The sequence below is a fragment of the Ochotona princeps genome, chromosome 28, assembly GCF_030435755.1.
Source record: "Ochotona princeps isolate mOchPri1 chromosome 28, mOchPri1.hap1, whole genome shotgun sequence".
Classification (NCBI taxonomy): domain Eukaryota; kingdom Metazoa; phylum Chordata; class Mammalia; order Lagomorpha; family Ochotonidae; genus Ochotona; species Ochotona princeps.
Window position 1 is genome coordinate 1,488,262 of NC_080859.1, and position 16,152 is coordinate 1,504,413.

Genomic DNA, 16,152 nt, shown 5'->3' on the forward strand with positions numbered 1-16,152 from the left:
GCAGACACAGGTAGTGGTTTTGTAGGTAGAGCTGCCTGTGACAGTCCAGGATGTGAAGCCGGCTGAGAGGGAGCAGTGCTGAGTTTTATTTATTTTTGAAATTATTCTTTCTTTATTTGAAAGAGCTCATTCCCATTGTGGAATGATGTACAGTGGGGCTGAGAGAGAGAGAGAGAGAGAGAGAGAGAGAGAGAGAGAGAGAGAGAGAATGAATGAATGAATGAATGAATGAATGAATGAATCTTTTGTGGCCCAGCCCCCAGATGGCTGCAGCAGCCAGGGCTGAGCAGGGCGTTGTCTGGGTCTCCCATGCGATGGCAGGGGCCCAACACTTGTGCTGCTTTTCCGGAAGTGGAGCATCTGTGACTTGCACTGGAGCTCATAAGCCATGCTGATGTTGCATTAGTGGCTGCATTAACTGCACCACATTTTTGGCCCCTGATTGAATGACATCTAATTACACCTTTTCAGAATGAAAGGTGAGGCTTTTCGGCTCCTGTGGTTGTATGTAGTGGTCACGTGTCTTCAGGACTGTGAAGGGTCTTCCTGCACTCTGAATCCCTGTCGCTTTCTCTGGTTGGTTGGTTTTGTCTTCCTTCGCTCCATGCTGCTCCCGTCTGGCCTCCCAGAGCTCCTGGCCTCCTTCCACTGGGTCACATCTCTTTTCCCGCCCCAATGTAATGAGCCTGTCAGTTCTGTCACACACACCCAAGTCCTCTTCAGCTTTGAGAGCTTCTTTCCACTTTATTGTCAGTTGTCACATTTTACCGTTTATACATCAGAAATGCTACCTGTTCGTCCTTTCCTTTCTTTTTCTTTTAAATTTTATTTATCTTTTCTTGAAAATTAGAGTTACAGGGAGAGGACACAACACACACACACACACACACACACACACACACACACACCCTGGATCACTCCCCAGGTGGTTGGTTGCAATGTCCAGAGCTTTGGGTCCCAACCAGGTACAGAGGCCCAAGGGTCTGTCCTGCACTGCTTTCCCAGGCCGTAAACAGGGAGCTGCATCAGAAGTGGAGCACTGGGACTTGAACCGGCATCTCTGTGGCTGGAGGATTGGCCTCCTGTGTCACGACACCAGCCCCCGTTCGCTCCTGCTCGAGGAACACAGTGATCTTTCTGATGACTTGCTTCCAGTGTCTCTTCTTCAAAGCATTTTCCTTCAATGTGACTGGAATGATTTCTCTGACACAGGTGTCATCAGGTCATTTGCCTTTCTTAAAAGTTGTTGAGAGGGGCATGGCCTGGTAACCTAGGGGCTGAAGTCCTCCCCTGGAATGTGCCAGGATCCCATACGGGCACCAGTTCCTGTCCCGGCTGCTCCACTTCCCGTCTAGCTCTCCTCGTGGCCTGGGAAAGCAGTAGAGGATGGCCCAAGGCCTTGGGACCCTGCACCAGAGTGGGAGACCCAAAGGAAGTTCCTGGCTCCTGGCTTTGGATCAGCTCAGCTCCAGCTGTCGTGGCCACTTGTGTAGTGAACCTGCAGTGGAAGATCTCTCTCCTTCTCTTTCTAAATCTGACTTTCAAATAAAAAAATAAATGATTTTTAACAAAATGATGTGGGGCAGGCATGTGGCACAGTGTGACCGTAAGGTGCTGCGGGAAGCCGTGTCCCAGATGGGAGTGCCTGGTTGGAATCCTAGCTGTGCCTGTCCGGCTTCCTGCCAGGGCACAGCGTGGGTGTGACAGTGACACAGTGGTGGTGTCAGTGTGGACTCTGCTGCCCGCATAGCTGGCCCGGACCGAGCTGCTGATCCGCCCTGCTGGCTGCACAGGTTTGTAAATGAACCAGCCTTTCAAATAAAATGAGAATAAAGAAGTAAAACCTCGTACTTTGTATGTGGAAAATCCATGGTTTGACTCTTTTAATTTTGTTTATAGATTAAAAAACCATTTACTTATTTGAAAACCAGAGTTTGTTTACACACACACACACACACACACACACACACACACATACATATATGAGCAAGAGACAGACAGACAGACACTACAATGGCCAGAGTTGGACCAGGCTGAAGCCAGGGGCCAGGAGCTTCTCTGGGTCTTCTACGCAGGTGGCGGGGACTCAGGTCCTGGGGCATCTTCAGCTGCTTTCCCAGCTCTTCAGCAGGAAGCTGGGTAGTATTCCATAGTGTATATGTATAAACACATGCACAGACACAGACACGCTTGTTTTTACCCAGTCATCAGATGATGGGTATCTGGATTGATTCCACATGTAACAACTGTGAATTGAGCTTCTGTAAAACATGGAGCATAGATAACTCTCAAATGCTGATTTCATCTCATTTGGATAAATTCCCAGGAGTTGGGACGGCTGGGTCACATGTTTGATCTACTTTGATTTCTGAGGAATCCCTGTACAGTCTTCCGTAATATTTTCACTAGCCTACATTCCCATTGACAGTGAATTAGGGAACCTTTTTCCCACAGCCTTACCAGCATTTATTATTTTCTGATTTCTATATGATAGCCATTCTTAACTGGGATGATGTGGAAACCTCATTGTGGTTTTTATTTCTGGTTCCCTGATGGTTGGTGACCCTGAGCATGTTATAATGTGTCTGTTAGCCATTTAAATTTCACTCTTTGAAAAAGCCTGTTGAGGCCCAGTGTGGTAGCCTAGTGGCTTAAGTCCTTGCTTTGCATGCCCGCAATCCCATATGAGCACCCGTTCATGTCCCGGTTGCTCCACTTCTCATCCAACTCCCTGCTTGTGACCTGGGAAAGCAGTCGAGGACCCTGCACCCGTGTGGGGGACCCAGAAGAGGCTCTGGGCTCCTGGCTTAGGATTGGTTCGGCTGCAGCCGTTGTGGCCGCTTGGGGAGTGAATCATGGGATGGAAGATCTTTGTCTCTCCTCTCTGTATATCTGACTTTCCAATAAAAATAAAATAAATCTGAAAAAAAAAAAGTCTGTTCATGTCCTTTGCCTATTTAACTGGATTGTTAGTTGCTGCTGAGTTTCGGGATGTTGATCCTGTTTAACTGCGTGGTTTACAGATACTGTCTCCCACGTGGTTGGCTGCCTCTTCACTCTGTTGACAGTTTCCCTGGAAGTACAGAAGCCACTTGTTTGTTTTTGCTTTAATTGCTGCACTTCTGGGGTCTTTTCCAAGAAATCTTTGTGCATGCCTGTGTCCTGCAGATGGCCCCAGCACTTTGCTCTGGTAGTTTGCTGGTATCAGGTCACGGATAGAGGTCCCTGATCAATTTCAAATTGGTTTTTGTATAAGACGGGGGTCTTGTTCATGGTTCTGCACATGTAGGGCCCATTTTACCAGCACCATGTTGAAGAGACTGTCCTTTCCCCTGGATCAGTTTCAGTTGGCTGTAGATATGTGGGATTGTTTCTGGACTTTGTGTTCTGATGAGCTTCATGACTCTTTGTGCCGGCACCAGGCTGTTTTGGTTACAGCCGCCTGTAGAATGCCCTGAAGTCTGACATGATGCTTCTAGCTTTTCATTTTTGGTTTTGGCTATTTGAGGTCTCTGTGTTACCTTTTTTTTTTTTAAGATTTATTTATTTTTATTACGAAGTCAGATGCACAGAGAGGAGGAGAGAGAGAGAGGAAGATCTTCCATCTGATGGTTCATTCCCCGAGTGAGCCGCCACGGCCGGTGCGCACCGATCCGAAGTTGGGAACCAGGAACCTCTTCCAGGTCTCCCACGCGGGTGCAGGGTCCCAAAGCTTTGGGCCGTCCTCGACTGCTTTCCCAGGCCACAAGCAGGGAGCTGGATGGGAGGTGGGGCTGCCAGGATTAGAACCGGCGCCCATGTGGGATCCCCGGGCGTTCAAGGTGAGGACATTAGCCACTAGGCCACACCGCTGGGCCCGTGCTACATTCTTAATTACTGTAACCTAACAGGTGGTTTTGATATCATTGGTGTCCCAGTCTTTTTTTCCCCCAAACTGTGTGGTCTGTTCTCTGCCCTCTGCCTCTAAGCTTTAGAGTCCGTTTTACTTGCAGTGCTGCTTCCTTTGACAGCCGCCATCAGCTGCATCTGGTCCAGTCCTGCTGCCTCGTGGTACTGGTCCCTGAGCTGCCTTTCGCAGTTTCTTGCCACCTCCCTAGTTCTTCTGGAACTCTCTCTGGGTGGTTACATTGTCTGTATAGCCAGAATGTCACCAGTTCTCCCTGTGGAGAGTATAGATGTGTCCCTGGTTTTGATCTTGCTTTCACATCTTACAGGTTCTCGTTTGCAAGGTGGTGTTGTGTAGTTTGTTCCCCTTGCTGCACACAGTGTAACTTTGATCGAGTGGTTTGCTGTGTGTTTTCTAATAAAGACACTGGGATGTATTTCATCGGAGAGGAGTTGGCTGTAAACTCGGTATACTTCTTTAATCTGTAATTTACTGTAGAGAAGTATTTTAAAGAATACCCTGGAGAGATGTGTAAGAATTGAGAATTGTGGTGTTGAGAGATGAATGGGTTTGAAGCAGTTCTTTGCATCACAGTTGATCGTGAGAAAGCAGGAAGTGAACAGAGGCAGATCTATGGACGTTGTGATTTTGGGGAGGTATTGTGCATTTTGAAAGAAGTTAAAGTTGGATCCGTACATTGTGTAACTTGTCCTCCTTCTTTCTAGCCTCCACCAGGCAGTGTGAAAATGCCCAGTGTACCTAACACACAGCCCGCAATCATGAAACCAACAGAGGAACACCCAGCTTACACACAAGTTGCCAAGGTTAGTTCCAAACAAGCCCTGCTCGGGTCTGTTACTTTGTTTAGCTGTGTAAATTTGTATCAAGTTAACAGTAACAATGACTTACGTGTTCAGAACAAAGTAATTCTTTATAGGTTGCATTCCTTGTATTTCAGCTCATTTTTGAGTCTGGGTCAGCTATCTTGTCTATAAATATTTGTTCCTCTGTGTCAGTTTGCTTTCTTTGTTACAAGCATTGAATTCCTCTATCATCCCGGTGTGCAGTTTGTGTAATGAAGTGTTTATTGCCTTTGATCTGGCTGTGCAGTGCTACCGCCTGTGAGAGATTACTCAGTACTGACAGATGTGACTGGGAAAGAGGGAAATGGCTGAGCCATGACAGGTGGAAGGTGGCAAAGACACCCGGCATCAGGCGAGGGTGGATGGAGTCAAAGTTGAATTTATTGTCTATGTCCTTCTATTCCACCCCAGTTGCTTGTGACTTGAAAGGCCCCTGAAGTGCTCCGTGCTGAGAGCTTTCCCCCGGTGGGCCGGCCTGCTCCCTTTGCTCTGTCGCCCTCAGCTGCCTTCCTTAGCCTGTTCACTGGCCGTGAAGTGCCAATGCCCTCTCCCCTGGGTTTTTCTGGATTGCCCAGGGACTCTGACTGCTCTCTACAGGAGAGTGGTGCTTTCGGGCTCCCTGCAGGACTGGGCTGGTCCGGGTAGCCCTGTTATATTTTCGGAAGCCCCCCTGCTTGAGTGGATCTGTCTGGGTAAGGCTTGGATCACCAGGAGTGAAGTGAGTTTGTTCCGGTGCTTTGTGCTTGCGCAGCCTGTTCACCACCTGGTGCTTTTTGTCTAGGAGCATGCCTTGGCCCAAGCCGAACTTCTTAAGCGCCAAGAGGAGGTAGAGAGAAAAGCTGCAGAACTAGATCGTCGAGAGCGGGAAATGCAGAGCCTCAGTCAACATGGTAGTATGGGGGAGTTCTGCACCTTCGAGCGCCTTCGAGGAGATGAGACGCAGCAGGGTGCCAGCTGGGTGCCTGCGGCTGTGTGGTCTTGACTCAAGTAGATTCCCAGGTCTTACCTGTCTGCTGAGTGTGCACACCTCCTCACGCAATACAAGCATGTTGGGTGGAGTGTGCACGCAGCCCCGCCTGGGTCTGTGGAATCATGACAGATTGGTCTGAGCATGTCATCCTTGTAACTCTTACCTAATTTATTCAGGCCAGCTTCAGAGACTCTGCCCCAGCCTTCATGGGTACCATATGTCTTATTCGCCATGTCATCTAGAAAAATGTGTGTGCTTGCCACTTGGCAGCCCAGGCTAGTTGTATGACGTCCAGGAAATAAGTAGGTACTGAATTATTTGTCATGAGGTCTGTCCAGGCTCCGGCTAGCAAAGGTCACCTCCTGGGAGTGTCCTGGGGAAGCTGACCATCTCCGGGTGGGAAGGGGTTAGATAGCTGGGCAAGTCGTGCAGGTGGTGTGGAGTGGCCAGGCTCGGAAAGCCACAGTACTTTTTGGTATGGGCAGGTCTAGGGCCTCGTGGGGACGGGTTGGCCCTGGGTTATTTTCTTGCTACAGACAGCATCAGAATCAGAAGTCCACAGCAGCCGAAGCTGCGGGTCTAAAGGGGAGGCGCGTTCCTGAAAGCCTGTAGCTTTGCACCAATAGCAAGTGCTGCTGGGAGAGGTTTTGGTAAAGGCAGCAGGGACGGGTAGGAATGGCCTGATCGGGAGGGTGTCAGTCAGTCCCAGTGCTGTCTGTCTGTCCAGCGGTCAGAGCAACCCCTACACGTGGACAAACCACAGCTCCAAGGGGTCAGGCAGGCGGTCACAGAGCCGCCGCCTCATTGCCATGCTCTGCCGCTGTGGGACTAGTATGAGAGTGTCACGGGGAGACGTGCCGAGCAGCCCACAGGCAGGTCGTGTGGGGAGGACCCCGCTTGCCTGGAGAGCGTGTGGCCTTTTCACGAGAGTTGTGGGGGACAGTGTCTGAAGTGCAAGGCCCCCAGGTGCTATCTTCACCCTCTAGTTTTATGTTATGACTTCTTGCTTTTTTCTAATTTCCCATGTCTTATTTTCAGTTTAGTTTCTTCATAAGGGCACGTTGTTTCCTCTCCACTTGGATTTTTTTTCTCTAGACGTTTGAAGGTGTTATGTTATAATTCCTCAACTTCTTTCTCATAACTTTTTTTTCCCTCAAAGTGTGGTGGTGTTTTTTTTTTTTTTAAGTTTCAGAAATTCCATGTTTGACTCTTTGCCATTGATTTAGTCTTTGTTTCTTGATGGGGTCAAAGAAAGCCTAAGGGTTTTGGAAAGTGGTCTTCCCTGTCCGCTGGGTTAGGAATGACCAAGCAGACTTGTATCTCAGGCTGGAGGGGTGCCAGGAGGACACTGACAGTGCAGGCTGACTTGGGGCTCGAGTAAACCTGTCTCAGGGCTGTCTGTCTCTTGTTTCTCCTTGACATAGATGGCTCTTGCTAAAAGTCATGGACATAAACCTGCAAAATGACTCCGCCATCTATTTTGTAAAGTGATGTTTTGAGAATTTTTTTAAAGCTTGGCCTTTAAAGTATTAAATTTGTAGAGATACAGTGATTTTTTAAAAAATTATGAAACAAAAAATGAGGGTGGAGTTTATTTGTTGAAATGTCAGTGACCTTTGTCTTTTCACTTCCAGGTCGAAAGAATAACTGGCCGCCCCTTCCTGCTGGCTTTCCCGTCGGCCCCTGTTTCTACCAGGACTTTTCTGTAGACATTCCCGTGGAGTTCCAGAAGACAGTGAAACTCATGTACTACCTGTGGATGTGTGAGTATAGAGCACGCCGCGTGTTTGTTCAGAGGTGCTGTGTCTGTTGGCACAAGCCACTGTTCTTGGGATTGACATGGTGAGGGCAGCGTATTAAATCAGTCATCTTTTCCCACCGATGAGTATTAGTGATTGTGGTTTTAAGAGTAAAAGATGTTGTTTCAATACTTCCAGGTCATCCCTCTGGGAGTTTGTAAGTCCTCGGCTGAGAAAGACCCGTGTGTTGAGCTTTGACAGAGTGTGTATACTGTTCTCATGTGGAGACAGGCTGTCTTACAATTCCAGGAGATGTAGGCATTATGGCTATTTTTAAAAGGGAAGGAAACATTGTAATATTACAAGCTATACATTTTTTAAAAGATTTGAACAAAATTTACTTTTCGCATGGTTAAGACTGCTTTACTGTGCAAATCTAGAATGATTTATTGAAGGCTTCTGCGGTGACACTCACATGGCTGTGCGTGGAATCACAGTTCCGGAATGCAGAGAGCGAACGCCAGGCTGCTGGCCGTCCTGCTGTCAGGCTGCTGGCCAGCTCTTTGGACAGACTTCCCACGTGCTCCCTGAGCGGTTGCTGCTCCACGCGGTAGTCTCGGCCTGCCTGGTATCGTCACGCCAGCAAGGGAGGTGGTTGTGGTGGCTTCTCCCCTGTGTGGCAGCCATGTGGAGGAGCAGTCTGTGGAGTACATCATTGGTCGATGTCCTGTGTGTCTTTCCTTGTGATTAGTGAGCCATCATCCTGTGAGTAGATGAGATCATCCCCGTCAAAGGTGTTCTAGCAATAATTCTTCCTGAAGTGGATTACTCAAGGTATTTAAGACACGGGACAGGGGCATGGAGATGATTTTTTTGCCGCTGGGTCCTCAAGTGCCTATCTGGGCCAGGACAGGGCCAGACTGAAGTGAAATCCAGTCCAGGTCTTCCACATGCATGGCGTGAAGCCCAGCTCTCCAGCGCTGCTGCTGTGTGCAGGCTGTGGCCCCGCAGGAGGCTGGATCCAGGACTGGAAGCCGGACGCTGTGACGGCATGCAGCTGGTCCGGGCAGCGTCCTAACTGCTGTGTCCAGCGCCTGTCTGTGGCACTGTTCTGCACTCCTGTGAAATTACTCTGCTGTAGAGAAGTGACTCCCTCTGGGTAGTACTTGTTGAAGACTCTTTGTTTTGCTACTTTTAAGGACCTTGTTGATCCAGTATCTTTTATGGAGTTCCTAATGTCAGTAATAAATATCTTGGGGCTTAAAGGTGAGGTGCAAGCCTTTGCCCTAGCTGGGAAGCTACTGTTTGGAACACCTGACCCACATTGGAGCACCTGAATCAACTCCCTGGCCCTGCTCCCAGGGCTAGCTTCCTGCTGCTGTGTGCTCTGAAGGAGAGCAGGTTATGGCTCAAGGACCTGGTCTCTGCCATGCTTGGTGGGTCCTGAAAGTGGGTCCTTGCTTCCGGCCTTGACTTGGCTCAGCTGTGGCTGCTGTGGGCATTTGGGGAGCCGATGCATGGGTGGGAACCTGTCTCTGTCCTCCAGTAAGTAAAAGTGAAGAAATCATACATGTACATGCTAACCAACTCATTTAAAATAATCAGTATGCTTTATATACATTTATATTTAGAAATGCATAGATTTTAAGTGGCTTATATTGGCTCAGCATTTTAGATGTAAATTCTTGTATTTTCTTTATGAAGGAGGCAGGTTAGAAGATGGGCTAGTTATTTTTAGCTAAATTGTATATTACTTAGCTATGTTGAGTACTTCAAAATGGCTCTGCTTTGTTTTGAAACATGTAAACTGTTAACTTTCTGGGGCTGCCACTGTGGTATGACAGGTCCAGCTGCCACTTGGAATGCTGGCATCCCGTGCTGGACTGCCCATTGCTTCCGACTCAGTTTCTTGGTAAATCCCTTGGGTAGGCAATGGAGGATCCCTGTCGCCCCTGGAAGCCAGCAGAAAGTCCCTGGCTGCTGGCTTTGTCCTGGCCCAGACCTGGCTGGCTGTCGTTGGCTTTTGGAAGTGAGCTGGTAGATGAAGAGCCCTTCCTGTCTCTGTGTCACTCTGCCTTTCATAGAGTAAATAAATAAGCAAATCTGTAAAGAAAGAAGCGTGTAACTTTGGAGATCTCAAAAGTAATGTATAGTTTTCTCTACCCTTGTTCACTTGGCAGATCTGTTGGCCGTAGTGAAGAGGAATTCAAGGTTCCAGCTAGGTTTCTGTCTTGAAGGACTGTTCCCAGTTCAGTAGCTCAATGTGACAGGTCATGGCTGGTTCGGTGTTATTTTCAAGCAGAATCAACCTGTTGTTAATTTGGGGGTTGGCTAATGCCTTTATCCATTATGATGAGAGTCTAGCATTACTTAAGGATTTACTTTGTGCCCCTCACAGTGCCAGTAATTTTATTGCCCGTACTACCAAGTAGCCTCATATTGTTTGGTTTTATAAATGGGAAAACTAAAGCTTAGGGAAATTGTGTGGCCTTTCTGATATAATTCAACAAGTCAGATTGGTGTTGAGTAACTTGACTTTGGAACCGCAGGTCTAGATTTCCATGTTATGGTACACAGCACCAAAATAAGGAAGTTAACCGAATATGAATAAGAAATAGTTTCAAAGGTACCTTGCTTGAAGCAAATAGTTGATCCCATAAGCGAGCTGAAGCAGTTTGAAATGCCACAGTGAAGTGACTCCAAGCCTTGTAGCATGTACTCCGGAGAGTGTGGTGGGTGGTTAATATGCCTCCTGGGGTGACCCCGTGCCACATAGTGTGCAGGTCCTACTCTTCGTCCAGTGCAGCATCCTGCCCAATGTGCCCTGGAGGCAGCATTCGATGCTCACGCCACACACGGTGGCTGCCATGCAGCTCCTGGCTGCTGTTCCTGTTTGCCAGGCCTGGCTAGTTTGTGAATCTAGGCTGTGATCTAGCCTAGGGAAGATCTCTGATTCTCTGCCTTTTAAATGAGTGAGTAAAAAAAACCTTAAACATTTTAAATGAAAGGAAGAAAATAGCTACATTTACGGCCCTGTAGTGAAGAAGGTAATACTGTACTATACAGCACTTTATATCTGGGTCTGTATTACAACTCAGCATTTCAAGACAGGGTAGTGATAGCGGCAAACCTAGGTTGACGAATGCCAGATTTAAATGTACAATAAAGCGGGCATAAGTGGCCGTGGCAGAGTTGCCAAAGCTGCAGGTTATGTAGACAGAATGGTGTAACTAGTCCTTCAGTGTTTACCCTCACTTGAAGCTCACGGCGTAAACCCGTTGCCCGGTCACTTAAACTGAATTGAAACTAGGCATGTAGAACCATGCATTTCACGTTGCCTCAGTTTATAGCATGTTATTTGACGTTTGCAGAAGTGGATGGGTTGTTCAGTAGATGGCTCTGGACATTTTTGTCTTCGCTGGGGCACACCTAAGTGACTGAATGATCATGATTCTTGAAGTATGCAGGTGTTTAGAATCAGAATTTGAGAGATTACCCCAAATTAAATTGATGCTGTTGCACCTTTATTTGAAACAACTTTTGTGAACTGTGGAACGTGTGATGCCAGACATTCATGAGAACTGTGCCTATCTTTAATTCTATTTTCCCACGAGTGTTTTTACGGTGCACTGTTACACACACACGTATATTATTTTTCTCTCTTTGTGAAGGTGGAATGGTAGATAACCTTTAAAATTATCTCTGAAGATGGAAATTTTAGAATATTATAAATATTTTGTACCTTTTTAGGCAGCTGGATGGCATGTACTGCTTCAGAATCTATTTCATGATCTCCCGAGTTCTGTCTGTAAGCCCATAATGCAGCTGCCTTTGGAGGGGAAGGATTGGGAGTAAATTTGTGAGCACGCTTTCATGAAGCTTAAGAACCCTGATGGGATATAGAGACTGGTGCGATTCTCTTGTGAGATAAAATGCAGTAGAGTTGAGAAGTGGGGAGAGCTCCTCCCTTTCTGTTGCTGAAAGTGTGATGTCCCCAGATGTTCCGTGACTGGCTCTGTAAGACTTGGCCACATCCCAGGCCTCTCCTTGATGCCCCTGGGGCTGTGGGGTAGAGCAGGTTCAGTGTGCGTTCACCCTGTGTCATCAGTAAGCGCTTTTATTTTTTTTTTAAGATTTGTTTTTATTTTTATTGGAAAGGTGGATATACAGAGAGGAGGAGAGACAGAAAAATCTTCTGTCCGATGGCTCACTCCCCAAGCGTCTGCAATGGCTGGAGCTTAGCCAGTCCGAAGCCAGGAGCCAGGAATTTCCTCCAGGTCTCCCATGTGGGTGCAGGGTCCCAAGGCTTTGAGCCGTCCTCGACTGCTTTCCCAGGCCACAAGCAGGGAGCTGGATGGGAAGTGGAGCTACCGGAATTAAAACCCCGTGCCCATATGGGATCCCGACATGTTCAAGGCGAGGACTTTAGCCATTAGGCTACCATGCCAGGCCCTAAGTTGAGCTTTTAAAATGTAGATTCATTAAGTGTTTCATTTGTTAATTCTAATTCAGGTAGTAGTTGGTGTATTTTTATTATATTGGTAGTTTATATATAACTATTTTAGAATTTTGAAGTTTCTTTCCAGTGATTCAGCTTGTGAATACTTTTTAAAGAATATATGTTTTCATTTGAAAGGCAGATTTTACAAAGAAAGGAGGATAGAGACTTCTCCCATCCTCTGGTGCACTCCCCAAATGGCCACCAGCAGCCAGAGCTGAGCTGATCCAAAGCCGGGAGCCTGGAGCTTCTTCCGTGTCTCCACGTGGGTCTTTGCTCCACTGCTTTCTCAGGCCCTAAGCAGGGAGCTGGATGGGAAATGGAGAAGCTGGGACATGATTAGGTGCCTGTTTGGAATGCCAGGACCGTGGGGTGGAAGATGAGTTTGCTGAGCTACCGTGCCAGTCCAGTGAATACATTTTTAAAAATATTGTAGAGTAGTTGTAATCAGTATGGCTTGATTTTCATCAGAGATTTTGCAAATATTGACAGCATAGGAAGAATCTAATGTGGTTTATTTGTGTTAACCAGAAGAAAGGCCAGCTGCAGTGTGGGCATGTGTCATTATTATTATTATTATTATTATTGTTATTATTATTTTTAAAGATTTATTTATTTTTGTTGCAAAGTCAGATATGCAGAGAGGAGGAGAAACAGAGAGGAAGATCTTCCGTCCTATGATTCATTCCACAAGTGACCGCAACGGCCGGTGCTGAGCCGATCCAAAGTCAGGAGCCAGGAACTTCTTCCAGGTCTCCTACGTGGGTGCAGGGTCCCAAGGCCTTGGGCCATCCTTGACTTTCTTCCCAGGTCACAGGCAGGGAGCTGGATGGGAAGTGGGGCTTCCGGGATTAGAACCAGCGCCCATGTGGGATCCTGGTGTGTTCAAGGTGAGGACTTTAGCTGCTAGGCCACGGCGCCGGGCCCCGTATGTCGTATTATTGAGGCGGATGCAGTGTGGGCGTATGTCATATTATTCGGGGGGAGGGGGAGTGTCTTCTCAGAGGAGAAGCCCTGAAAATACTGCTTCTCCACTTTCGTGGTAGAATTCTCTATGATGAGGAGAAACCTGCAGAATTTTTTGGTAAATTTTGCCTTAAAATAAGAAGCAGCAGTGTTTTTAAAATAAATACTAAATGGAAACTTGGAGTAGAGCACCTTTCTTTTTAGTAAGCTTTCATTGATAGTTTTTGTTGAATGAACTCATACATTGAATGTGAGCCTTTGCGTTCTGCTTTGTGATTTCACAGTCCACGCCGTGACGCTGTTTCTGAATATCTTCGGATGCCTGGCGTGGTTTTGTGTGGACGCCACGCGAGGAGTTGATTTTGGACTGAGTATCCTGTGGTTCCTGTTGTTCACTCCCTGTTCGTTTGTCTGTTGGTACAGACCGCTTTACGGAGCTTTCAGGTAAAGTGTGCGTAAGTCTGTGTATGCTCTTTAAAGTTTCGGAGTAGATAATTTTGATGCATGGACTGATTGTGTGGCTGCACTTGATTAGCCTGTACCTTATGGCTTCCCACTGCTGGGTGTGTGAGAACTTACGGCTCATGTGCCGCTCGTCACTGTGAACACATCATGTCTGCATGCGCCCTTTGCGCCCTTTTGGGTGTTTAGCAGAAAATGCAAAAGCCCATATTACAGAATTGTTTGCAAAGAATTGTCATATTGACTTTTCTGTGTCCCACTGTGTCATCCTAAATAAGTAGCTGTTTGTACATTTATCAAACAAGGCAACCTGAATAAAATTTGAATTCAACTGATTTTACATTTGCAAAAATTTGGACGGATGAGCTCGGCTGGGTCCAGATAGCTCTGTGAGTGCTGGACTGCAGAGTTTATACCTTGAAGGAGTTTGAAGCTCTTCAGCAAAGAAGTGGATTCCTGTTAGCATGGTTAGCATGCAAGTCTAAAAATACAATCCATTATGTAAATTAAGTAAGTGAAGACTACAGGGAAATGTAATTTCTTAAACAAGAGCAGATAAAATTATTTTAAATAATTATTTCAATTATTTGAGGGTTCTAGTTCATCACTTTTGTATGCTAATTTTGCGTTTAGATCAATTAGCTGTGTTGATAAAGAAGAGAGTGGGCCATAGTCAGGCAGTTTCAGCGTCTAAAACTTATCTGCGATTTTATAACTAACAGAAAGATCCCATTCTGTTACCAAAATAGCTGTTGTTAAGCCTCAGACATTGTTTAGTGTTAGAATTGTTATTTTAACTGTTTTGATAATTCTGATTTCTTCATACACAGTACAAAGCAAGTGCTTTAGCAGAAATAACGAAATAGTTTTGTGCTTTGTCAGAGGAACAGGGAAACAAAAAAATGTTTTAGAAGAGTTTGTTTCCAAAGAATAAAAGGAAACCCTGATTGTTTGCTTGCCTAGTGGACTTGGAAAGGGGATGTGTACGTCAAATCTGTGATGATCTCAGGAGGTGCTGTGTTGTGAGTTGCTAGTGATCTGAGGAGGTGCTGTGTGTGTGAGTTCCTGGTGATCCGGGGAGGTGATGTGTGTGTGAGTTCCTGGTGATCCGGGGAGGTGATGTGTGTGTGAGTTCCTAGTGGTCTGAGGAGGTGATATGTGTGTGAGTTCCTAGTGGTCTGAGGAGGTGCTGTTTGTGTGGGTTACTGGAGATCTGAGGTGATATGAGTGTGAGTTCCTAGAGATCTGAGGAGGTGATGTGTGAGTTCCTAGTGGTCTGAGGAGGTGCTGTGTGTGTGGGTTCCTAGTGGTCTGAGGAGGTGCTGTGTGTGTGGGTTACTGGAGATCTGAGGTGATATGAGTGTGAGTTCCTAGAGATCTGAGGAGGTGATGTGTGAGTTCCTAGTGGTCTGAGGAGGTGCTGTGTGTGTGGGTTCCTAGTGGTCTGAGGAGGTGCAGTGTGTGTGGGTTCCTAGTGATCTGAGGAGGTGATGTGTGTGGGTTCCTAGTGGTCTGAGGAGGTGCTGTGTGTGTGGGTTCCTCGAGATCTGAGGAGGTGATATGTGTGTGAACTTCCCTGTGGTCCTGAGGAGGTGCTGTCTTTCAGGTTTCAGTGGCCCCTGAGAGGGGTGCATGGCTGGGTTCCTAGTGTCCTAGAGGTGATTTCTGCATGGTAGCTAGGGTTTCTGTTTGTCAGTAGAAATCCTTTGTGCTGTGTATCTTGCTACTTTTGTATTTTTCATAGTTTTTCTAAGCTGCTAGGCCCTTATGTTTTTACAGATTGATGCAGTGTAGTACTGAGGGAATTGCTGTAAAAAATGAGACTTTTAAAAATAAATTTGAGTGATGCAGAAAGCATTACTAATGAGCCATAAAAATCTCTTGCGCATCTTTGATTAAAGGCTGGAAAAATATGTGTAAATCATCAGGTGCTTTACATATTCCAAAAGGCTTAATAAAGCTGGAGCACTGTGAACAACAGAGTGATGACTGTCCTTCATGTTATCCTAGAGAGTGTCGGCTTGTCCTTGTGTGCGTATTGATGTCATTGGCTAATAAATAACAAACACGTGAAGGAAAAGGACAAATCACTGCTACAGAAGAACTCCAGGCTCCGCAGTGAGGGTTTTCCTCTCATCAGCCTATGGGCTTGGCTGCTCTAGATGTGCGTGTTGGCTGCTCCTAGCATATGACTCAGCTTTTAAGACCTGTGGTTTTAGGAATCTTGATTTTTTGTTGTTGTTAAGTTGAAGAGATCTTTGCCAATTGCTGTGGATCTAAACAGATGAGTAGTTGCTCGCCTGGCAGGCAGGGGAAGCGCGCCACGTATTCTACATTTAACCCTGGCCGAGGGCTGAGAAGTGGTGTGCCGTGTGTTCTAGGCTGGGTGTAGGTACAGTGGAAAGGCCTTGAGGTAGCGGGACATGCTCCTACAGGGCAGGGCTGTAGACAGCTTTTGGGGAGAGAGACGTATGCTGTGTTAACATCATTCCATTGTTATTCTGTGGGATGTGGTTAGAAGCCACAGGACAACTAGATGGAGCTTTCCTCCAAAAACAGTTTGGTTTTTCAGAGATTAGGTGGACCTAGAAGTAAGAGCCGAGAAGCAGCTTAGATTGGAAAACATACAGAACTACAAGTGAGGATACTGCAGAAAGTGCAAGGGAAGATGTTTGAAAAACAATCAGCATGCCGAGTGCCACGGAGTCGGGTCTGGTGCCTGTGGAGTGTCCCTGGAGGACAGTGTGATGCTAACCTGGTGACAGTGG

The 16,152-nt window shown here is 46.7% G+C and overlaps 1 protein-coding gene across 1 annotated transcript in view; it reads left to right on the forward strand.

Annotated features, from left to right (window-relative positions):
* SCAMP1 (secretory carrier membrane protein 1) overlaps positions 1-16,152 on the forward strand; it is a 51,837-nt gene that overhangs the window by 22,094 nt on the left and 13,591 nt on the right. The window contains exons 3-6 of the mRNA XM_058656429.1: positions 4,612-4,710; positions 5,531-5,639; positions 7,354-7,482; positions 13,207-13,366. Coding sequence (XP_058512412.1) covers positions 4,612-4,710; positions 5,531-5,639; positions 7,354-7,482; positions 13,207-13,366 — 497 coding nt within the window. The remainder of the gene's footprint in view (positions 1-4,611; positions 4,711-5,530; positions 5,640-7,353; positions 7,483-13,206; positions 13,367-16,152) is intronic.